Genomic DNA, 24998 nt, shown 5'->3' with positions numbered 1-24998 from the left:
AATTGGGTTTGTCTGAAATTTCTTCATTGGTAGATTATATATAAGTTATATTGTGAATTGCCGATGAAGATGACGATTCTCTCAAGTATTACATTTTTGGTGATTCAATTGGGGACCTCCTTATTTAAACTCGTTCAATATATTTTAACACACCAACTGAGCTACATACGTAAGACTCGAATCTTATATGCAAGTTTGACTCTCATAACCTAAAATTAAGAAAATTCTAGAAAAATTATCTTATATGATTCAGTTTTTTACCTACACTATCCATGAACACTTGGATGAAATGATAAGAAATCACTTTCAACTTAACCAATTGTTATGAGTTCGAATCTAACCTTGTAAATAGAACAAATGATTTCCACGCCAAAAAAATTGTTACATATACTCTCTTAAAAATCTCCTTGAATATTTATATAGTTGATTGATTGAGTGTATGGAAATATTTATGTATTTTTAGGCAAAAATTATACGTTGTCGGTACATATAATATAAGTCAAATTCTTATTAAACTCTTAATAATGGCTCCGGCGGATACATCATCAGAGGCAAGTGGTTCATATTGGCTTGTTTAATTGGCATGCATGTGTAATAGTATACCTATCACTTTTAATAATTATTATTTTGATTGAAACTTTTAAAAAAAATTAATCAATGATGAAAATTAAGATACACTAATTTGGACTAGACGGCTTTGCAGTTCATCTGATCTAATCTCATTCTTATGTGGTTAGTTTAATATCATTATCTCACTTAATTATTGTTGTATCTTTTTTGTGCTAAGCAAGTATGTGGTGTTGACATGTTTTGCTATTATTTTGTCTGTGGGAAATGAAACCAAACCACGTCTTTTTTCTTTTTATGTTTCTAATTATTTAATAATAATATTGAAATATTCTTTCAAAAAAAAATATTGAAATATATTGACAAATTAATAAAACATAACAATCAAAAGTTGAATAAAAAAAAATAAAGTTGTACAAAGGATAACTATTTTTATACCTTTTTTTCGATAAGTGAATAACTTTACTAAGATAAACGTCCGGAGCATAATTAAATTATTCAACTTTAAAGAAATTATCTGGTCAAAAAACAAACTTTGAAGAAATTATTTTTGTTTGTTTTTTTGAAGAAAGTAAATCATTTTTTGTTAAAATCAAACAGATTTGAAACTTTTTTGTATTATTGTCAATATTCATTAAAAAGCAAGTAAGTGAACAATCGATGTAATTTATGTTTTTACTTTATTTTCTGTTCTCATCTATCGGTCTCAGGCAAGGGGTGGCCCTGAGGGTGGGTTGGAAGGTCGGGAGTCCATGACACCATTTTTAAGGAGCACTAAAATTATTATTTTTACTTAGTAGTTAGTATTATATAGAAATTTATTTTTAACTCTCTTTGATTGACTCTATTGAAAAGAAAACCTTGAAATTATGAATGAATCTTTTGCAACGAAAAATGCAAGAAGAAAGACATTCAAATAATTAAAAACGTACAACTTTATTGATTCGTCCAGGGCACCAAAAATCTTAGGACTGGTCTCATGTTCGAATTATGTTTGGTTAGTCCATATATGACTTTGCCCTGACTTCAATTGGATCACCTTTGAATTATTTATTTGTAATCTAATTCAACTATTACATTAATTAAATGATGACCGGAGAGGTCTCAACTCTAAACATTTCAATGCAAGCTTCACTTTATAAAACATTGGTTCTACATCGATAAAAATTAATTTAGAGTTAATGTATTAGTTCCTCCGTCCCGGAATATCTGACCCATTTTCTAAAAAAAAGTGTCCCAAATTAACTGAGTCATTTCAATTTTCAATACAACTTTCATCATTCCCAGTACAATATAACTCTAATTAATACTACTTTCATCATTCCCAATACAATATATTTCACTTTCCCCTTTATTTATACATTTTTCTTAATCTGTGTGAAAAACCAAACTGACTTAAATAAAACGGGACGGAGGGAGTATGTGTTTAAATGGTTTTAATTAAAAGTGAATCGAAGGTAAAGTGATTTATGACTTTATATATTTTATTTTATATAAAATAAATTTTGACCGTGCTCTAGAAATGGAAAGAAATATACACTTTAGTCCATGAAAAGATATTTTCCTTTCTGGCTGCGTTGTTGTTTTTCAATCAATATTGACATTTTATTTTGACATTTCCAATCAATATTGACATTGAAGTGTAACGGTAAACGCTGACAATTTCATGCCCAAATTGTGACGTTCTAGCATATGACAATTGACAATTACAAGTACTTCACACGTTTATAAATTGTTAGACCATCTAGTTCAAATCTTGGTACTTTATAGGTGGTACCATCACCATGGGGGAGAAACGTAAAAGAAAAGAGTTGGTTAGGAGAAGAGTAGTCTACTAAACCAAGTATGAAAATCAATGTCCGTGGAAATTACCCTTTTGCCCTTATTAAGGGTATTTTCGTCAATTAGTAAATGGACTCCTCTTGCCTATATATATGTGAAAAGAAAAAAAACAAAAGAAGGGGGACGAGAGAAACGGGAACGAGAGGAAGAAGGGGGACAAGAGAGAGAGGAAACAGGAACAGAGAAAGAAGGGTGGACGAGAGAAAGAAGGGTGAGAGAGGAAGTACCGCCGGCGGTGGGAGGGAGGCAATCTTGGTTTTGATCGGAAAAGTGATCTAAAAAACGCGTTCTTCTCCTTCTCTCTTCTCAAACACGGCCTCACCCTCTCTTCTTTCTTTTCCATCAAATTTCATCAATCTAATTGCATGCATGTCTCCAAAAAGTTTTTTTTTTATGATTTTAAGGGTTTGATTTTGTGGGTTTGGTTTATTGTTTGTTGATTTCTGTTTAATTTACTGTTATTTTGGTTCATTTTTGCAGATAGTTCTGTCTCATTGGTTCTTCTTCATTGAAGGTAATTTCCTTATCTCTGATGAATCTAAAATCATGATCAACTGTATTTTTTTGTTTTCTGTTCTATTCTTGCTTTGGATATGAGATTGCATGTTAAAGGTTTTGATTTTTGAAAAAAAAATTTCAGTCAGACGGTGATTAGGGTTCCAAATTGAAGTTTCTGGTTTTGTTGTTTAGTGATTTTGTATTTATTGTTTCTTTTATGATTTCTTCCCCATTTTATTGTCCTGTTATTGAAATCAATTTGTGAAATTGTTGTTGTGCTGTTTGGGATGAAAAGCTAGAAACCATAAGCTGTTTGTGGGATGAATTTGTGAAATTGTTTTTTCTTTTTTTTATTCAACATTGATTCTGGTTGCATGTTTTGAGAAAGTTGTTCTTATTATTTTAAGGGTTTTATTTTAAGAGAAGATTGATGCAGATGGAAAGAAGAAGGAAGAACGGAATGCATTGTTCAAAGCTGGTAATTGTTATGTTCTCAGTCATGTGATTTTATTTAAACAAATTATTTATTTTAGATTTTTGCTTTATAAGTTATCAGTTATGACTTTTGTTTGATGTAAAAAGTGAATTGATGTAAAAAATAAATGGGTTGGGAGAGGTGCTCACCAAGTGTTTGAGGTAATGTCTCAATATGTGAAATAAAATTTCTCAATTTGTATAGTTTTGAACTATTGTTATCAGATTGTTTAGAAAGTAGCAGTTAAGTTGTTGTGGGGTATGTTTGAATTGATGTTTTAGTGTTTGGGTTAAAATTGAAGTCTTTAGAAGCAATAAGTTGTCAATTAATTTGTTTTGCAGAAGCTTAAGTTGGAATACAAGTTGTTGCAGGTATGGTTATTTGTTCTTTATATTGGAGTTTTTTTATCTTGCTGCGGCCGTATTTAATTTTGGCATCTGATCCAGAAGCTTGCCAAGCGTTTTTATGGTCCGTGTAAGCTGGTCAGGCGGATAGCTGAAACCATATGAAGGTGACCCAAATACAACAGCCCTGCTCCTGCCAAATTCTGTAGAAGGTAATTCACTTCTGATTCACCCTTTACAAGTTCTGGATTAGAAGGATATCTCTAATGGATAGTCTTTTATGAAGTGCTATATATGAAACTTTGAAATATAAGACATTTTGTGCTGTTTGAATTTCAGGAAATAATAAGTGTTTAAGCTGCGTGAAAATTTTCAATATGCAAGGTAATTTTCTGTGATGTACTAATTATGCATCAGGAACTGTAATTAATTTACATCTGTTGATATATCATGATATGTGTGATTTTTCAATGCAATTGTGTTTGCAACTTCCAAGCACTGTGAATTAGTAGGCATTTTCTACCGTTTGAATTTCCAGACATAATTAAGCGCTTAAGTTTAACAGTCGATGTTTCAACTGATTGAAATGTTTGTTAATCTCCGTTCCAGACTTTCTTTTTGGAAGAACCTTTTTCTGTAACTTTGCTTCAGCCTGAAAAGAAAACAGACACGGGAAAATAGTTCCCGTAATTGCTGTGATGTGTGTGAATTTGACAATTTCAGGATATGTTGAGGATGATATCACAGTGAATTTTCTCAAAAATTTTAAACCTGATGAAATCCTCACTTTGGACAATGCTGATCGTCGGTGTAAAAAGCTGAAAGGGTTGGCTTTCTCTAAGGTTTGCAGATCATTTGAAACTTCTTTGCCAAACTTTCATATTTTATTTCTGTTATACACCTATAACTATATATGAGAGAAAATTATAATTTACTGAAATAGATTCTTAAAACTCATCCCAATCTCTATCCCTACTTAGCATCATAATCTGTAATTTTGATTCAAGGGTTATTTCCTGCATTTATCGAAGTTTCAGTACGTCCAAATCAGTATGAGAAGAAAATGATATGGTTTCCAACTAATTAGTACATCATAGTATTATAAATAACAATCATTCCATTCCGTTCAACATATGAGAGGAACACGAGATTAAGTTTCGTATGTTTTTAATATTTTTTGCGTAGAACATGAGAGGAACAATATGGGACTGGTTGCATTTTAATGACTGTCAACTATGGCTGTGCATGCTCTTTCCTCTGAAACGCAACTGACAGTTTCGACACAATTAGGTATTTTATCTCTCTTCTATCTTATATATCTGTGTGATTATATTTAGTCAAAAATTGTTGAATTCATTTGTTGATTCAAATTATGGTATATCATGCTATTTGTTTTATTGTTGAATTTAATTGTTTCAAATTCTGGACTATACTTTGAGCACAAGGTTGTGGTAAGAAACTGAGAAACCCCTTCAACAATTTTAACAGCGTGCTCATGTTTTTGTTTTATTGCTTCATTTTACATTTTTTAAAGAATAAGTTACTTGGTTTTCATTTTGGTTGAAAATATATGTGCAATGGAGTATGGACTTTATTTCATGTTCTTGAGCAAACCTCACTTAAGTTTTAATATATAAAAATTCATGTTCAGTGAGGTAAATCACTTCCAAATTCTGACTTTATGTTCCACCCTCTTGAAGATTTACAAGTTATTCAATATATATGACATTCAATTGATTCTCTTGGCTTCAAATAAAACTTTTTAGATTGTTCTGAACCAACTGAGGTAATTCTTAAGTCATTTTTAACACAACTGTTATCCATAAATATGTGCTTTCTTTACAACTCTACTTGGTAAAAAAGGTCAATCCGAAGTTGGCAGCTACTGAGAAAGCCTTTGCATTATCAGTATGGACAACATCAATGGTCATTTTTTGTTGATGTGGATTAGTTCTGATTGCTTTAGGGATGCTTTCATTTTGGCAATTTTTGACACAATGCAGGGTGTTCTATCTGTAGTAGTGCTTTGTCTTATACTGTTGATTCGTCCATTTCAGTGGCAGAGTTTACTGCTCCCGGTGAGTCTGTCAATTCAACAACCTCTGGTTTGAGATTTTTCTTGGGGCTTTACAAAGTCCAACAATATCTTTTCAGGTTTTGCCTGCAAAAATGATTGATTTTCTAACTTTATGAATATAATGCAGTTATTGTTACTTTTGTTCTTATAAAAATGAATTCTGATTTGAATATATGCTCAAATACAAAAAAATTTAATCTTTTTAATCTTAAGTTTTTGAAATTACCTTAAAGTATTACTTAGTTTAAAGCAAGTTACCTTTTAAATAGAATTTAAAAAAAAAAATCAACTTAAAATTATGATACTTTTGAATTGATGAAGTATTAGTTAGTTTAAATTTTCATGCCTGTTTACAACTCATTCTAGGGAAGTTTTTGAACCATTTCAACCTAAAAAGTAAACTCTTTTAACCATGGAGAGTTTGATTTAATTCTGTGATTTTTATTGTGTAGGTATGAAGAGGGTTAGAGAAACTGTTGAGGAGCTTCTTGGTGTTAGTTTTCTTTTCTTCAAATACTTTGAATAAAAAAGTTTTGATTTTTCCATTGTTTTGCTTTACATTGAAAAAAAGTTTTGATTTTATTTGTTTTTCAGGTTTATGAAGGAAACCAAGGTTGGCCCTTTATTAAAGAGGGTTCTTACAAGCTGCTATTGAAACTATTCTTTGTAAATAATTCAGAAATTTTACACTTATTTATTATTTTTTATTCACAGTAAGTTCTCATGATATTCATAAATGGAAATGTGTAATTATACATTGATTTTTTAACCAAACTGAAGTTTTGCGCTGAATTTTTGTCTGTCATAGTTATATATAACCTAACACGTTCATTATCATTTGTAGGTGGATATATTTTTAGCACCTCAGTTACATGCTGCATCTAAGAGATTCGACATTCACATGGTAGTATTCTATCGTCTCGATATTTTTGTGGGGGAATAAGGGATTGTAATGAGTATTGCACTTAGTGAAATTTTGAAACAATGGGAAACAGCTGAAGTATTATGTATGTTCTTTGGAAACAGCTGAGATATTATGTATGATCTTAGGATGATGGAGTCTATATAATCTGTTTTGTAGCATCAGAGAGCATGGAAGGCTTTGAATTGGACTCATAAGTTGAGTTTATTGACGATAGTTATCTGTGGAATAACATCTTCATCAGAGATTTCTACAAATAAGCTTGAGGTTACTTCTCTTGCCTAGAATGTCAATCTCAATTTTTACTATTTTTTATGTTACAGGTCCTGCTTTTATATGGTTGATCCCCTTTTAAAATGATATTTAGTCCTGTTCCGGGTAGAGCTTCTAGGATCTCTTCCCGCAGTGTGTGCATGTCATTTGGTTTATGTAAAACTATATGCATTAGGTGGAAAAATTAATGTAAACTCTATAAATTATATTTGGAGTACTTTCTCCATATTCTGTAGCTAGATTATGAATTGGTATATATGACTGAAGTATTACAAGTTGGTCTTATGATGAATTGGTAAATTTTTATACAGGGTTCTCAGTGGTATGCTTAAAATTTGATTTGAATAATTGCAATCTTTTTCGAGAAATTAGAAGTAGCTTAGCTTTAACATTTATGCAGAATATTAATAATGTATATGATTCCAAACCATGCCCTTATTGATAGCTATAAACGACTTGGCTCTGTTGTGAATTAACCTTTCCAAATTTCTTATGGTTTTTAAATGAAGATACTAACAACACCAAAAAATGTAAGATTAAGTAATTATTGCTATAATTCATATCATCTTATTGTAAATTTTTTCAATGTATATTCATTATGGTTCCTATGAATTGATTACAGGGAAATGATGATGATAATGATGCATGGTTTGTTGAAATTTCTTTTATGGCTCGTGTTTTTTCCTGCATAATTCTATTAGGTACCTTAAAATAAACTATTATTGTTTTATGAAAACTTTGTTTCCTACGTTACATTTTTTTTATATCTATGTGACTTTTACCTTTTTCATTTTGAAGGACTTTTCATGATTGTGAGTTTTATGATATTGAAATGCCTTGGAGCTGATTATGGCGAAATTCACAATGTCGTTGAAGCGCAAGAAGTAACTGAAACCGAAGCATTATAAAGAGAGGCCATAGTTAGTATGACCAGCTATGCGAGTTCAGATGCAGCTGTTCCACTTTCAATCCCACTAAATAAGTGCAACCATGGGACAGTTTTGAATGTGAGTTAGACTGCTGAAAGCTATGTATTATGTGCATAAAAGGCATTTTCTGTCAAATTTGAGGGAAAATTTAACACTGAAAATCTGAAAAATAAAACACTTTGTGTTTAAAAATATATAGTATTATTTGTATATATTTTTAAACATAAAGTGTTAGGCCTCGACAGCCAACGTAAGACTTTGTCGAATCTCTATGACATGTAGCCGACCCCACTTAGTGGGATAAGGCTTGGTTGTTGTTGTTGTTGTTGTTGTTGTTGTTGTATTTGTAAAGTAGATAGATATACACCTATGTATTTAGGTAGGAATGCTATTGCATAAAAATGCCATTGAACAAAGTTTGAAATTCAGTGGTTATGTATTTTGCAGGTAACAGTGCAGTGCCTTACACCAAGAAAAAAACTCAGGTTTGTATTGAAGGGAGATCTTTTATATAATAATTATAATGTCTATTATTACATTAAATAGTGATCTCTTGCAAATTTTCAGGGATTAAGAATCAAGGGAAACAAATCTCATTTGAAGGCCATGAGTGAAAATAATCATGAAGTTATTGTCAAGTCAAATAGGTCTGATTGTTCATGTGTAATCTTCCTTTGTTGCTGATGTGTACTCTACATTATGACCTGAAGAAATTGAAACTATGGTAAAATTTCAAAGGTGATATTTATGAGTTTAGATGTGGTTGTAAAATGTCTTGCTTTCGCTATCTTCCTTCATTTTCCAGATTTCTTTACATCATTTTTGCAGGTTGCGAGATTATATGAGTGGGTTGTGTTATGAGGGCAACTTACATATCCAGGTTAGCTTCTATTATTTTTTGGTTTATTTCGTTGCATTTTGTTTCTTTGTAGATGATCTTAGGTGTGTCTCTTTAATGATTTTAATGGTGTTTTTTTACAATACTATATAACTTCATTTTACCAGCTCATTCCGTTTACAATATGCTGGTTCTTTTATTTAGAGTTAAACACAAGATTCATTGTTTTGTTCCCTAAAAATAGTCTTCTTTTATTGTTGTGTGCAGAATATCCAATTTTTGTATATTTTCACATTATGCACTCATCTGTCTATGCTCTTTGTGTTTCCACCATCTCAGCATATTGGTGATGATATTGCTTTTGTTGGAAAGGACATCTGGAATTTGAAGACATATATGGTTGAATATGAATTCACATCTGTAAGTTAATATGTTTTGCCACTGAGAACCTCAATCCTTTTTATCTAACATCAGGTTTATGGTTGAATTTGAAATCGCATTGGTAAAATGTCTATACTTGAACATTCTTTGTTTTGATCAAGCATATATGAATGTGAAGTTTTCATGTAATTTTCAATGAAGCAATTATGTGTGTCATATATATGTTTGGCGTGACATGTAGAACTGATAACCGCTTTGTTTATATGTGTGTGTCATTGATTTCTTCACACCTAAGTAATCCATATATTTCATCCAGTGGACATTTGGTTGCAATTTTGTTACAATGTAGTTTCTTTTTAGTATGCTCTAGGGTTATTTTTACATATAGTTTCATCGCCTGCTTATAGGTAAACACTTTGTATAGACACCATCGGTTTAAATTTATCAAAAGTTGGCCTTATAACAGTTTCATAGCTTTGCTTTGTATGCTGGATACCAAGGCAGTAATCCAATTTATCACTCATTGCTCATTCTTCTTTTTATTCCAAACTATATTTTCACTGCTAATGCAGACAAGAAGTGTGACATTATTTGCTAATTTGCTAGGACAAGGCAAGGCTTCCAACGTGTTTTGCTAAAGAGTATGGTGCGGCCCTTGACGACTACATAATGTTGCGTGATCCGAAGCGAAACGTCACCATTGTTCAAGTTGAAAAGAAGAATGGGAAAGTTTACATTATAACTTTGTTTTTGCCAATATCATTGTGATGAGAGGAAAAAAACTCTGTTTATCTTTTGTATTTTCAAGGTTCTGTTTGTACGTTTTTAAAACACACTAAATAGCAAAACTCCAATTTCACAGTTTCTCTTATTGTGAAGGAAAATATCGATAAGTAAGGATCATTTTAATGAATTTTACATCATGCTTTGGTTCAAGTTTGAACTGAATGTTTGACATATGATTCTTGATTATTATTGCAGAAATACCGACTTCATACGCGGAGAGTTCCAGCTGCAAGTGGTACTGATCACTCTGTTGTAGTTCTTGGAGGTTTATGGATGCCTCAAGAACAATACAATGACTCTTCCAAAGGTGATAGCATGGAAAACGATGATGATGAAAAATCTGAGAATTATAGGATACACTACTTCGAACTAAAGATGATAATGTATGCCAAGAAATATGTAAATTTTGACGTCAAATGGCATTACATTATATTCATGTAAGGCTTTGTTTACCCTTTGATTTGTAATGTTTGATTGTATTCTAGGAGAATTTGATTGGACTTGGATTCTTTGGTAATTGGTAGATCTCATCTGTGTGTCTGATTGGCGTTTAGTTCTATAAATGGATTTGTTATGTTCCACTTCAATTGTTGTTTATTAGTTTCAGTCCTTCTCAACAATCATTGAGTTGATCTTATTTATTTTTTAAATGTTAGTAGTAATGAATTATCACATATAATCACAACTTTGGAATAGGCTTGCTAACCTTTTAATAGGGTTTTCTCAACACAAAAAATCTTTTAATTGGTTAATATAAGTTAATCAATTGTATATCAAGTGTGAGTTAGAAGTCCTACATCGGTTTAAAAAGTGTAGGTTGAACACTTTATAAGTGCGATTAAACCCATCGTCTTAAGGTTTTAGATAACTGTGTGTCTATCTCATTTGTCTGGTTGCTCTTATCTAATGTGGGTGGTCCCTTGGAATCCTCTCGTGACACAACATAATGAAAACACGAGACATTGAGTTGTGGAGCTATGATATGTAGTCGTGACATGAACTAGAATACACTTGCATGATCTAGAAGCAATTTAAAATTGACAACATGAAACTTGGCATACTGTTCATAAAATATTGGACGCTTTTCTTCTCATAAGGAGTCCTGTACTATGAAAAAGGCTCTAATTCTAATCATTTTAAAATGCTTCAGTACACGTTCCAAGGGTTAGCAAATCAAGTTATAGGGAAATTAAGCTCCACTTAATTTGTTTCAATCTCTTTTGTGCAAAAATGTGTGTATGATTAAAATATAGAGATGACGAACAAAATGTGCACCAAGATAACTAGACTTATATCCTGTATATTAAGATTGTTGAATTTTGGTTTATGCTAAAGCTCTAACACATGTTGTTTTGGTTTCTGCTATTATAGTTGAGAACAAATTCATTATTTTGGTGATTGAGTTTTGGGTGGTGCTAAAGGTCTAACACAATTACTGTTTTTGCTTCAGTCATTCCCGTCTTAAAAATCTATATCTATTTTATTTTGGAATATGATTTCATACTTTTAGTATTTGGAATAATTGCTGGCATCTATTTCTGAATTCAATTGGGTCATTAGGTATAACATATTGCAAATCAAATCATATTCTCAAAGTTAGAATAGGTTGTGTTCTTAGAAAAATTATGCATGATGTTAAATTTTATAATTTTTCTATTATATTCTGTAGCATTTCCCTAATCACATCTCAAAGAGCATATTGAAAAGAAAGTATCTTCGCATGAAACTCGAAGATGTCGAAACACACAAGATTTACAAATGTAAAATAAGGACTGCCGGAAGAAGGAATGCTGAAAAGTCTATGTGTGGTGAATGGCATAAATTTGTCATCGATAGGGGTTTGAAAAAAGATGACAAATTGATTTTTGACTTGGAGAATCCACCAACAAAGATGTGGGTTGAGCATGTACGCATCCACTAGCAAGTTTTTTGTAAATGAAATTTTCCGATTATGAAGTTGTTTTAGCTATAATCTCATGAATGCATGCTGCATAAGCAATATTTTGTTATTTCGGTTACAATTTAAAGTTAGATGACTTAGACAATTTTATGTTACCATGGTTGATAGTTTCCCACTTTTCCATTTATTACTCGTGATAAGTCGTCTTCATCTATTATAGTCTATAAATATCTGTTATTTCGCAGTCTATCCATCCAATATAATATTTTTCCCAAAAGCATAAACATTATAAGCAATCATTCATGAGAACAAAATATTACATAATGAAAGTAGGGGGTGGATCATGGTTTATGGTAGACCTATCTAGGATTTGATATATTATGGATCATGGTTTATTATATTTATATGCATGTAATATCTATATTTGGAATCAGTTTACTTTTAAGCGTATTAACAAATATGTGTTTGCCAACAAAATTAACCGAAAAAAGCAATCCACCCCGTGCGAAGCACGGGTTTGTAACTAGTTTCAATAAAAATTTCAATGTGTGGCTTCTGTTTTTCTGTTTCAAGTAGCTCCATTTATTTTGTAAAAGTTACACACTAACGCAAATTCGATAGCACTTTTATATTATTCAAGATATGTGGAATAATAAATGTGATAGCATTTTTGTGCTAAAATAGTCTCTTTTTTACAAAAGTTATTATATCAATATGATCCTTTCTAACAAATTAAACGGGAATTATTAGAATGAAATAAAAAATAAAATGAATGAACGCTTTAATCTAGGGCTAGAAAGACAGGTCTAAGATTTGAAGGTTACGAGCTCGAACCCAACTAATGTTCTTGGACGAAAGTAAATGGCAATTTCTTTGTAAGTGTTCTCTGAGCCTTAAGACTTTTTATGCCTTAAACTAGAGCTCAATCTCCTTACCTAAAATTTGTGTTATAAAAAAAATAAAATTGACCAACTAAAACTTTTATAAGCTATAGGCTATTATAGGATCATAATGGAATTGAAAAAATAACATCAAGACCTTACAAAAACATATTCTAGCCTTAATTTAATCATCAGCAACTGATATTACTAATTTTACCGTTAAAATGAATAATTCAATTTAGTGAAGTGAAATCCGTCATCGTTATTCAGAACTAATCAATCTCACGCATACTGGATAAAAAAAACTTCAAAAAACAAAAACTGCAGTTTACCCCCAACACATGCTGCATATTCAAATAAAATTATAAATTCAAATAAGGACAAGAACTTCAATGTACCAAAAATATCTTTTGATTATACATGGATGCCAAGATATTGTTGCATTTGCCAGTGGTTCAGATGTATACCATTACATTTGGATGAAGATTACAAATAAGAGTAACAAGAAAATTTAAACTCCCTTTGGAAAGTAACAACAATTTCTAATTGCATTTCATAGTAGTCATGCAAAAGGGGAGGGGAGAGGAGACATAAAACTTAATGGCATATGAAGAAATTCATTTGAAGTAATTGGTTACAAAATACTCAATAAATAATGGAAAAGGCAAGAAAGGTATTGATTGAATCTAAAGAGACAAACATCACAAGTAGGGCCAGAATCTGATGTGCAATTCACATATTAGCCTCCACCTGGGTTTAGCACAAATGGTTTGTGCGCAATGTGTGCAAGTGTTGTAAACCCTAGAGTACCGAGTTCGATTCATACTGATCAAAAATGTCAAAAAACGAAGCAGAAAATAACTGTGCTCACCCTGAACAAGGAGAAATGCAATGAGAAAACTAACAGATGAGTCAGTAAGAAAACAGTAGGTTTTTAAGCATAGCGGCATATCTCGACAAGTGATAACTAATCGCTCCATGTTGATGAACCTCCCATTCCAATTTCTGTTTACTGGAGATGATAGAGACTCCACTTTATGCATTTTGGCACTCTTATGCTTGACAGGTGAAGTCTCTATGCTGCTCACTAATTTCAAATCCTTAGGCGCTTGGTTCTGTAGCTTCATTTCACCACCATGATTCAGATTTTCCTGATCCTTGATGTTAAAAATGTCAGCAAATGAAGCTTCGGCATCATCAATAATATCAAATTCACTTTGTTCCTTGTTCTTTCGATTCTTCTTTTTCTTCTCAGTCCTATTAACATTCTCCTCGAGAGCCAAAGCTTTTTCCGAGGGCTTGCCGTCGTCCTTTTTTAGCTTGTTCTTCGTTGATTTATTCTTCGTGTCAGGATCAACAGTACCTGTGAGTTTGTCTTTCTTTTTATCTCCATTATCCTTGTTATGACCTGTATTTTCCTTATCATAGACCCCACCTTCCTTCTCGGATACATCAACAGTTTCCTTTCTTTTTTTACTGGACTTCCTTTTGTCAGCAGCTTCAAGATGATCATCCTCATTTTGATCGACATGATCTAATGAAAAATCATGAGCATCATCGGTCAAGTGACCTTTCTCATTCTTGGTATCTTTATCTATTGGTTTGGCGTTGAATACTTGTAGCTTTGGCAATGCATTCTTAATCTGTAACATCATACACATGGTAGTTTAAGGATGAAATTTAAAAATGTCATAAAAACTAACATTTTGAACCAAAAAAAGCAAGGGATCACCTTTCTTGTAACTTTCTCATTTGTAGCAACAGGATTTCCTTGTAAATTGAGATTTCTCAGTTTGGTGAGTGATTTGAGCACCTACAGTTGCAATACAAGATGAAGGTACATGGTTAAGTGTTCTAGACAACGATAAAACGTTGTTGGAAGAGTTCCAGATGACAAACCTTTATATCTGACCATTTTGCAATCACATTATTCCCCAAATCTAAATTCCGAAGCTTTGAATTGTGCATTAGTTCTTCTGGGAGAGACTGAAATCCAAAAGTTAGCACAATAGTGTACACAATATAAAGCAAAATATTCTAAAGAAATTAAGTCAAACAGCAAATATGATATGAATGCACCACATTAAACATTCCAAAAGCATGTAGAATCAAAAAGCAAAGTCACGAATTTAAGGCAGACCTTAATATCATTGTGAGCAAGACGAAGCTCTGTCAGTTCAACACAAAACTTGAGGGAAGTGTCAATACCCTCAATCTGACAATGTGAAAGGGAAAGCTGGAACCAGAAGAGGAATTATGAGTAATCAGAATACAATGCTGAAATAACTAATGAGCACTAAAGGAGCTCAACAGCTTAGGGGCAAACATTACCTTTGTGATGGATTTCACCTTCTTCAGAGCCTCGCCAATTTTACGGATAGGATTTTTAGATAGAACTACAGAAAATAGAGATATTCAAAAATTATTTGAGCTGGAACCATCAGCAAGATATTATTTGGCCAAAAATAGTTTGCATTTCAAACATACAACAGGTGCATAGTGTCTGTGTGTTGTGTTGCATGTATAAAAAAATTCAACTGTATGTTTATAAACCTCCTCTTCTTATAAAACCCCTTGGGAAATACTGTTGATCCTTATATCAAGACAGTTTGAATCAATTACTTTAGAAGTTTAGAACTAAAAGTTTTTGAGTAATTTTGTTATATTTTTTATTTATACTTCCAGCTTACAAAATCTCTTGTTTTCAAGCAACATTTGCTTCAAGAAGTGCATCATTTTTATAAAGAGATAAAAACTAAGAAGCAATGAAACTAAGATATAGCCTATTGTGATGAAAGCACAGCATCAAAGCTGTATCACTCGCTAAAGTCTGAAAAAGATGGACTATGGCAGATTCTTATCCTGCCAGCGCAGAAAATCTTAGGACTTCAAAGAAAATGAAGAAGACAAATTAGTCATACCGAGAGTATTCAATTCTTTCATCTGATCAAGTTTGCAAATGGAGATAATCTCATTGTCTGTCAAAAAGCAAAAGTAAACATGAGTGTAAAAATTAGAAAGACAGAAATATATATATATATAAAGATTCACTACTAATATTTTTTGCACGCATTGTTCTTAGTTCAACTTTCAAAATAGATGAGGCTGGCATGTGATAAAGTAAGAAGTCTCACCATTCAAAATCAGTGCACGGAGGGTACTAAGTGACGCAATCTCATCCATAGATTTAAGTTTATTTTTTCCTGCATTTAGTACCTGGTTCACATGATCGTATAAAAGTGAATCTTGCATTCTCATATAACTCATTGAATTTTGTAACAAAGTATAAACATAGGCAGATCGTTTGACAGAAATATGTTCAGTATATTATTCTGAACATATGGATGTGGAAACAAAACAAACACAAGAAAAAATAGTGAAATGAAGAATCCCCGTTTCGGGAAATAACTCAGCAGAATGCCACTCTCTGTACAAGCTTAACAACGCTAATTCAGACCCTAACCATAATACGCTTTATTAAACATTTAGCATGACCTGTGAGATGAAAGGTTTCTACTTTCTAACAAATTAATCTCAAAAACTATAAACTTGAGCACATGGAAATACATCTACACTTACAATAAAGATACTCATAGCATGTATATTAACAAGATATACACCAAGTACACAAAAATACTTCACTGGCAAAATAAAACAGCTATTCATCCGAAACTAAACAATTCCACTTGGTGGCAATTTGGCCAAGATAATTTCTATAAGCCATTTGAGATTAAAGCTCATTAATGGAGTTACAATCACAGCAATCTCAAGATGAGAAAACTCTCCATGACCTTCTTCATACAACTTTGGTTTCTTAATAAAATCAGAATTCAATTGTGATACACTGCCAACAAATCACAATCAATCATATGCAAGTTTAAAAGTAATTATGATTAAAGTCACATGTTTTTAACGATCTGACTATCTGAGGATTAAAATTGATTGACAGTGTAAAAATCTTTACACTAACAGTGTATATAAATTAAATCCATAACAATAAAAATAGAGTTTAATGGATATTCTTTGTCACTGCAAATTAATTTTACACCAGCATCCAATTGGAATTAACTATTTCTCCGTATCATACTCTTAAAGTGGGATATAGCAAATTATTTGGTGGAATACACGGTTACTATTGGATGACAGTTTAAAAATTATTTTACGTTGGCGGTGTGTATCCTATTTTCCCATAGAAATATAGAAATATAGCACGTTTAGGACCCGTTTGGATTGCGTTATGTTTTTGCTTATGTAAATTTTTGATGTATTATTCATAAGCTTGTCAAGGTAGTTTATGAAAAAACAGCTTATGAAGATACAATTTGTGTTAGTGAGAACTGATGAATTAACATAGAAGCTTATTTATTTGCATAAGCTATTTTTCATAAGCTTAAAAATAAGCCAATCCAAACAGGCCCTTAACACAAGAAAAGCTATCAACAACAAAAAAAAAACCTTCTAAGCTACACATACATATAGAATAAGGATTAACAAACAATTAAACTTAAAAGTAAGAAATAAAGTTTATATTAACAAAGCAGCTAGGTACTTACAGTAAGCTTAGTAAGTCCTTGAATTCCTTCCAAGCTTTCTAATTTATTCTCCACAACTGATAACCACTTCAAATTAACACATGCCCTCAATCCCTTTTACACCATACATATAAAATACAATCAAATATACTTCCAAAGTTCCAATTTTTTTCATAACTTTCAAAAAATAATAAAATAATTAAAAAAAAGTACCTCAAGTGAAGTGAGATTATTGAATTTTAGATCAAGCTTTTCCAATTTATTGAAGCTGGCTAAGCATGATACCTGGGAAATGAACAAAGATTAAAAAAAGTTAAGATTTTTTAGGGTTTTAACAAAAGGGGTTTAGAGAAAAGAAAAGGGGGTGGAAAGAAGGTTACATCGGAAAGAGCTTTGTGAGTGAGGTGAAGACTGGAAATTGAACTTGGATTGGCGGCATTGCTGTCGTTCAATACTTGCTCGGAGCTCAAACGAGTCATTGCTTCCTCACTGCACTCATTCAAGGCACAGTGTAATGCTTCTCAAGTTTTAACCTAACTTCACGTCACAATTAGGGGTGGAAATAGGCTAGGCCGGGCCGGGCTTTGTAAGGCCCAAGCCTGGCCTACTTCAAAAATTATAGGCCTGAGCCTGGCCTATTACCCGTCATAGGCTCAATTTCGGGGCCTGGCCTGGCCTATTTAAAGGCCTGATGAAGCCCGAAAGCCTATTTTAATCTAAAGTCTAGCAACACATGTAAGCCTACTACTAAATAAGCCAAAATTTACGAAGGCCTAAAGCACATGAATATATGTGCTACTAAATAATGAAATCTTACAAAGGTCTAATCACACCAATATATCTACTACTAAATAACCAATCATATGAAGGCTTGAGTTTATGAGAAAAAAACTTCAACGATATCAATAATGGAAGATATATTATACATAAAAAGCTTAATAGGCCGGCCCGACAGGCTTAATAGGCTTTTTTGTAAGCCTTAGCCTGGCCTATTTAATTAAATAGGCTTTATAAAAAGCTTGAGCCTGGCCTTGTTAATAAACGAGCTGGGTCGAGCTAGACTTTAAATAGGCTAGGCCATAGGCCCCTGTCGGACGGCCTGGCCTGTTCCCACCCCTAGTCACAATAGTTCCAAAGCTTAATGAAAACCGAATATTTTTTTTTCTAATATATTTTATTTTTTGACAAAGGGTCTTTTTATTTTAACGTTAATTAAGTAAATAATCTTTATACATATTTAATACTTTGTTTTTAGTCGCTACAAAATAAAAGCACACTTTTTTTTTAGGAATAAAAACACACTTTTTAGTTCCTGTAAAAAATATTTGTCACTATTTTTAGTCCTTGAAAAAATTCATCTGCATTTTTAGTCCATACAAAAATATTACAAAGATTAAAAAGTATGATTTTATTTTGTAGGGACTAAAAAAGAAATTATGAATATTTATACGGATCATTTACGTAATTATTCCTTTATTTTATTTATTTATAAAGGACGTTTATTAATTTTTAAAATTTACTACTTTATAAAAACTTTCAAATTTACTAATATATACTTTTGAACCAAATGATTAGATTCAAATGATTTGATGAGTCTTATTTAAGGACGATTCCGTCGAGCTCAATTTTTTTGGTATAAGACTTTATTTATATCTTGTCCGAACTTATTTCACATTACTAGTGGCTTATTCCCTTAAGAATCGAAAGATTAACGTCAGAAAAGATACTTTTGTCTTTTTAATTTTCAAGAAAAATGAATAAATAATCATAAGTTAAGGGTGGAAATAAGTGTTTTTTATTGGTGCAAATGTTTGATCCTCTGTAGACTTTAGAATGACATATGATTCGATAGATTGGGAGTTTCTATGAGAGGTTATGAGACTTATGGGGTTTAACAAGACTTGGAAGTGATGAACTGATTGATTTAAGATCGTGGGAAGGAAAATTTTGGCAAATACCAGAGCAATAAAGTTGTGCAGCAATTTTTAAACTTATTTCGAAACTTAAGGTGAACCTCTATATAGAGGTGGCATTTAGCCTGCACAAGCAAAAGACTTGTGCACATCTAGTGGCCTGGAAATGAAGGACAGCTGGCGGTAAAAAAGCAGTTTTTACCTGCTGGAATATTTTAATGAAAACATATTATATTATAAACTATTCCATTTATTGTTTCTGCTGCTCACACCCCCTAAAACACCATCAGTTATCAGCAATTACTTGTACACCCCCTGCTAAAATTGAAACATGGAGAGTAGTAATTCATATTTTCGTTATACACGTGAAACACCACCATAAATCTCATTTTGAGTTTTGTTTCCCTTCTCCTTCATGCTTAACATGCTTCTTCATCTCCATAGCCACCCATGCTCTTGATATTTCCAGATATGCTTTCTCCTTCATGCTTAAGTTAAAGTTCTTATCCATCAACAAAATTGTTCAACATTATTTCACTTTCCTTTATTGATCTGGAGATTGCAGCTTAGTTTGGTTTATAGATCTAAATTCATTTTCAACTTAAAGGTATGAACATAACTTTGTTTATCATTTTAAATGTTTTATTATGCTATGTGGTTGTTGTATAGAAGTAGTGGGTTAGTGTTGTTGGCTAATATAAGATTCTGAGATACCATAACTGAAAGAATAAATAATGAATTTTTGAGTTAGTTTTTTGTCAATGAAAGAGGGTAAGAAGACAACAATGGCTGCAACACCAAGTTTATGAGATGGTGTTGTGCATGGTCGTGCTTAAGTTACACACGACCGTGCTCAAACTCACTGGAGATTGGATGCATTTTGTTTACTATCACCATGACCATCGTGCTCAATAATGACACGGTCGTGCTTGTCGTAATGGAAGTAAATATGGTTGGTTTATGCTAGGTTTTGTGAGAAAATTTTTGAACTGCAATCTAGCACGGTCGTGCGTTTTACTGACACGGTCGTGCCAAAATTCCATGCATGAAGTTATAATCTTGAATGTTTTGGAGCACGGTCGTGCTGATTATAGACACGGTCGTGCTTGACATCCTGGAAGTAATTGTTTTTGCTTTCTACTAGTATTGCTATGTAGTGTTGTATTTGTCTGGTTCCTGCAATTTTGTTCATGTAAAGGTAGTGTGTGTTTTGGTGAATTTGTGATTGTGATTATTTAAATCCATGTATGTATGATGAACAGGAAGATGGATATTCATGAAATTCTAGAAATTTTCGGAATTCCCAATGTAAGCGACATAACTGGGGGATGCAACCTCAATGCGGAAGGTTCAGAGGTAGAGGTATGTTGATGTGATTACATTATTGTGTAAATTATTTTTGAAGTTAGCGAAAATCGTAGTGTAATTCTGATCCGAGGATTGTCAATCACTAAGTTATTTTGCAATTTTTATTGTACAGGACATGGACAATAGCTCTTGTTCGGAGAGTGATGTATGTTCCTCGGATGAAGATGTCGAAGACATGTACAGTTCGTTGTATGGGTGCAACTTTGACGATGAAACAGCGGTTGATTGCATGGCTGGCCTTGACAGAATTAATTTTAAGGAAATAGGGTCGGATGAAATCATGAGGTACCATTTTCAGGATCGTTTAGTTGCATTCAAGTTTTACAATTTGTACGGTTGTGTACGTGGATTTTCCGGTAGAAAAAGCCGTGTTGTTAAGAACAGGGATGGCGATGTTGTTCAACAAACCTTTGTTTGTCATAGAGAAGGTTACAGGGTTGAAAGTAATGCCGCCGAAAGGAAAAGAGAGCAGAAGCCAACTAGTAGGTGTGGTTGCATGGCAAAAATTCAAGTACACGTTGACGCTGGTAGCGGTCGATGGTACATAAAATATGTTGACGATATTCACAATCACACCTTTTTGGATGGGAAGTATGAGGGAATGCTACCTGCACATAGGAAGATGAGCGATTATGACAAATACCAAATGAAAATGATGAGGAAAGCTGGCATTCCTACGTCACGCATCTATGGTTTTTTTGCTTCACAGGCTGGTGGATTTAAAAATCTTGGATATACAAGAAGAGACATGTACAACGAGCAATTCAAGAACAGGGAGAGGAAGAGTACAGATGCAGAGGATGCAATTGATTTCCTTAAGGGTTTGTGTAGTACGGATGATATGATGTTTTGGAGGCACACAGTTAAAGAGGATGGAACACTTCGACATTTATTTTGGTGTGATGGGGTTAGCCGTATGGACTACTCGGTGTTTGGAGATGTTTTGGCATTTGATGCTACATATCGAAAAATTAAGTACAACACACCGTTAGTTATTTTTTCCGGTGTGAACCATCATAATCAAAGTGTCATATTTGGTAGTGCGATTGTTGGTGATGAAACTGAGGACACTTACGTGTGGCTGCTGCAACAATTTCTTGAGGCAATGGGCGGGAAGGCACCTGTATCAGTTATAACTGACGGAGATCTATCAATGAGAAATGCAATTAGAAGAGTATTTCCACATGCTCATCACCGTTTGTGTGCCTGGCACTTGGCTAGAAATGCAACGAGCAATATAAAAAATCCAAAATTTGTCCCGAAGTTCAAACGGTGTATGTTCGGTGATTTTGATATTGAAGAGTTTGAAACTATGTGGGATTTGTTGGTTGCAGAGTTTGGGTTGGAAAATAATAAGTGGATTCGTGAGCTGTATGAGAAGCGGGAGCAATGGTCAACTGCCCATATCCGTGGTAGATTTTATGCTGGTTTCAGAACAACCTCAAGGTGTGAAGGTCTTCATTCTGAATTTGGAAAATATGTTACCGTCTTGTCGAATTTGGTGGATTTTTTACAGCATTTTTTGCGGTGGCTGAATTATGTTAGATACAGAGAAATTGAGGCGGATTATGCATCTTCTTTTGGTGACCCCGTTTTGCAAACTCAACATAGAAAATTAGAGAAGTCAGCTTCAAGAATATATACAAGGTCAGTGTTTAAGCGGTTTAGGCCCGTATTGGAGAGATCTAGTCGGTGCAAAGTCGAAGGTGATGTGCGCAGTGGTTCCATTTTTACCTACAATGTTTTCAAATACCCTAGGGATGATATTCATTGGATCGTGACATTTTGCCAAGAACGGTTGACATTTAAATGTTCATGCAAAAGATTCGAGACATTTGGTATTCCTTGTGAACATATCTTACATGTTCTAGTGCATTTGAACATTGTTGTACTGCCAGAATGTCTTGTGATGGAACGATGGACCAAACGTGCTAAAGATGGAATCAATGCTCAAAATGCTAATAGTTCAAGTCACCGTGATCCTGCATTTGTAACTACGTATGTGATGTTCGTTGAGCGATGTAAGAGGATGGCCAATGCCGTGTTGAAGTGTGGAGATCCTGAATATATACACAAAACCATGGAAATGGTTGAAAAACACACCGAAACATTGGAATCATTAAGCAGGGGTGAAGTTGATGAATTGCCCGTGGTCGGTTCAGTGACAGAAAAAAGTTTAGGTAATCCGCAACGGCTTAAGAAAAGAGGTGGAGCAGCAGCTGCGTCGTCATCTCGTAATGTAAGTGGAAATAAAAAGCGGAGTTCGCCGAAATGTGGCATATGTGGATGTAAGGGTCACAACCGGCAGTCTTGTCGTCTACGAGAAGACTTTAATGTACAGTCACAGAATCATTCATCACATATCAATGATGATCAAGGGTATGATGAAGACTCGGAAGATTGGAACACACCCATGGTAAGTGTGAAGCCGTTATTATCTAATGTTTGAAGTTTCTACTGTTTAAAAGTTAAACGGTGATATTAGCGTCAACATTGTAAGTAATTTATTATTGTTCGAACAACGTAGGATTTGAACTAAAATTGAAGATTGGAGGAGCACGATGAATTTTGAAGTTTGATGTTGCGTTGAAGATGTTCGCAACTGATGAACCGGAGAATGGTGTATGATGACCCTTCGACGAAGATGTTAGTGACCTGTTGTTTGTTTAAATTGATTGTTGTTTTGCGTGTATTTAGGAGTGAACTTATGCATTTTTATTAATCTGTGATATTATGATGTTGGAACCTTTCTAATTTGATGTGGATTGTTTAATATGTACACGATATCAAAGTATTTCGTGAATATTTAAAGGTTTGTGTAAAACGTTGTTCGTTGTGATGTGTCTAATTGCCTGCGCCACCTCTATTGTTAAGCAATTAGTAGTTAATATGTGTACTGGGTTATGAGCACGACCTTGGACACAAACAACACAGGCGTGCTGAAGGAAACATTTTACATTCGTACTTAGCACGGGCGTGTTTGAAAGTGACACGGTCGTGTCAATACACTATGTTCTAAGTTGATCCAGAATGGGAATAGAAGGCACGCCCGTGTGATATATTAGCACGGTCGTGCTTATGAGTACTGATGCTAATGAAATTTATAGCTGATAATCAAGCACGACCGTGTTTATATTTTGCACGGTCGTGTCATTACAATCTGGTCATTAGTTAGTAATGTGAATGGAATACACACGATCGTGTGTAAATTGGGCACGGTCGTGTCAACGTACTATGTTCTAAGTTGAACCAGAATGGGAATAGAAGGCACGCCTGTGTGATAGTTTAGCACGGTCGTGCTTATGAGCACTGATGCTAATGAAATTTATAGCTGATAATCAAGCACGACCGTGTTAATTTTTGGCACGGTCGTGTCATTACAATCTGGTCATTAGTTAGTAATGTGAATGGAATACACACGATCGTGTGTAAATTGGGCACGGTCGTGCTACATGATTTTTTACAAAGTTGTCACCACAGCATGCTCAAATTGTATTTCCTTACCACATACGTAAATAATACCACATACAATTTGGAATCATTTACAATACAACCTGAACAGAATTATAGATTATGACACCGACAAAGATTTACATATGAAGTTAAACAAACTTAAATTGAACACAATTAAGTTTTGAACAGAATTTTTGATAGTGCATGTTCAAAGAAACTTATACAAAATTCAAATAGAACCCAATATAACAGTACCAGTAGTTGATGAAAGATATGTAAACAAAAGTAGCGTTAGCAAGTTCAAAATAACCCAACATAACAGTTCCATAAGTCGAAGCAAGAAACTTAAATAAAAAACCAGTAGCAATCATCCAAGAAGCATAAGCAAGCAAAAAACCTATCCTCCCTACTCCGTAAGTCACGAACACAGATTCCCAACATTAGACTCCACCTGGAGGTTGGTATTCAATTTTTAGGTGCTGCATCATTAGGTTGAGCATATGTTGTTGCGTTTGGTTGTCCTGCCTCATCTGCTGCACCTCAACCATCATCATTCCACGCCATTCCTGCTCCTCTTCATAATGCCTTTGATGCTCCATCCTCATCTGTTGAAGGTCGGCCCTTGTCCCTTGAACCTCAGCCTCTATCCTTGCACGCCAATCATGGTCATGTTGAACCTCTGGCAGCGGTTGGTCTTCCTCCTGGTCATCAGCATGTACGTCATCTCCATCATGCTGCTCTGCAGGAACTTCTGTACCTAAATCGGAATAAATCCAGTTTTCTACATTTGATGTGTCAGTCCTATCAGGATTTGGCAATAGAAATGAGTCATGGTTCGCAACCCTCAATTGAAATTGTTCTCTCTTCCCCCCACTCACATCCTTAATCATTTTCATTTGAATCAGTGTGTCAATATTGATTCCATTGCAACCATGAAGTGGATGTTCATCACGATACAATTTAATATTTAACGTCTTGGCCATGAACTCTATCGGTCCCCCCACCACAATCTTACCACT

General features: G+C 33.6%; 2 protein-coding genes and 1 pseudogene across 19 annotated transcripts; 2 read left to right on the top strand and 1 right to left on the bottom strand.

The window, feature by feature from the left end:
- Positions 1-2532: 2532 nt before the first annotated feature.
- LOC146950246 (uncharacterized) lies at positions 2533-11904 on the top strand. 17 transcript variants are annotated; one of them, XM_085746180.1, is made up of 21 exons: positions 2533-2776; positions 2890-2923; positions 3344-3385; positions 3724-3753; positions 3829-3938; positions 4066-4110; positions 4450-4568; positions 4912-5016; positions 5730-5804; positions 6256-6296; positions 6398-6469; positions 6648-6707; positions 6885-6992; positions 7621-7699; positions 7797-8005; positions 8375-8412; positions 8495-8665; positions 8756-8807; positions 9033-9185; positions 9753-10039; positions 10128-10519. In XM_085746180.1, exons 8-15 carry the CDS (start codon positions 4962-4964, stop codon positions 7904-7906), a joined length of 600 nt encoding a protein of 199 aa, XP_085602306.1. In that variant the 5' UTR covers positions 2533-2776; positions 2890-2923; positions 3344-3385; positions 3724-3753; positions 3829-3938; positions 4066-4110; positions 4450-4568; positions 4912-4961; the 3' UTR covers positions 7907-8005; positions 8375-8412; positions 8495-8665; positions 8756-8807; positions 9033-9185; positions 9753-10039; positions 10128-10519. The 17 variants fall into 17 exon arrangements, with proteins under 17 accessions (XP_085602306.1, XP_085602300.1, XP_085602308.1 ...); XM_085746174.1 differs by having other exon boundaries at positions 3315-3385; positions 3832-3938; XM_085746182.1 differs by having other exon boundaries at positions 3315-3385; positions 8495-8651; positions 9105-9185.
- Positions 11905-13503: 1599 nt separating this feature from the next.
- On the bottom strand, positions 13504-17746 carry LOC146950245 (uncharacterized; annotated as a pseudogene). Its single transcript, XR_015027470.1, has 10 exons — positions 17626-17746; positions 17459-17530; positions 17267-17359; positions 15848-15929; positions 15635-15691; positions 15045-15109; positions 14854-14949; positions 14613-14699; positions 14446-14526; positions 13504-14356 (listed from the first exon to the last, which is right to left on the bottom strand). The product of XR_015027470.1 is annotated as an uncharacterized LOC146950245 (transcript).
- Positions 17747-20409: 2663 nt separating this feature from the next.
- On the top strand, positions 20410-23329 carry LOC146950244 (protein FAR1-RELATED SEQUENCE 5-like). The gene is made up of 3 exons (XM_085746171.1): positions 20410-20514; positions 20639-22942; positions 23054-23329. The coding sequence occupies exons 1-3, from the start codon at positions 20410-20412 to the stop codon at positions 23063-23065; spliced, it is 2421 nt and encodes an 806-aa protein (XP_085602297.1). The 3' UTR covers positions 23066-23329.
- Positions 23330-24998: the final 1669 nt, after the last annotated feature.

The sequence above is a fragment of the Medicago sativa genome, chromosome 2, assembly GCF_051527215.1.
Source record: "Medicago sativa cultivar Bolivia chromosome 2, Bolivia_mono, whole genome shotgun sequence".
Lineage (NCBI taxonomy): Eukaryota > Viridiplantae > Streptophyta > Magnoliopsida > Fabales > Fabaceae > Medicago > Medicago sativa.
Note: the sequence above shows the minus strand (reverse complement) of the source record. Positions and strands in the feature narration are given on the sequence as shown.

What these genes read in the sequence shown, in the direction of transcription:
- LOC146950244 (XM_085746171.1), top strand. Translation starts at nt 20,410, where the DNA reads ATGATGAACAGGAAGATGGATATTCATGAAATTCTAGAAATTTTCGGA. An exon ending in TCAATGCGGAAGGTTCAGAG is followed by an intron (nt 20,515 to 20,638) that starts GTAGAGGTATGT and finishes TTTATTGTACAG; the next exon opens with GACATGGACAATAGCTCTTG.
- LOC146950246 (XM_085746187.1), top strand. Translation starts at nt 4,962, where the DNA reads ATGGCTGTGCATGCTCTTTCCTCTGAAACGCAACTGACAGTTTCGACA. An exon ending in TGCTATTGAAACTATTCTTT is followed by an intron (nt 6,470 to 6,647) that starts GTAAATAATTCA and finishes TATCATTTGTAG; the next exon opens with GTGGATATATTTTTAGCACC. An exon ending in TTCCTGCATAATTCTATTAG is followed by an intron (nt 7,700 to 7,796) that starts GTACCTTAAAAT and finishes TTCATTTTGAAG; the next exon opens with GACTTTTCATGATTGTGAGT.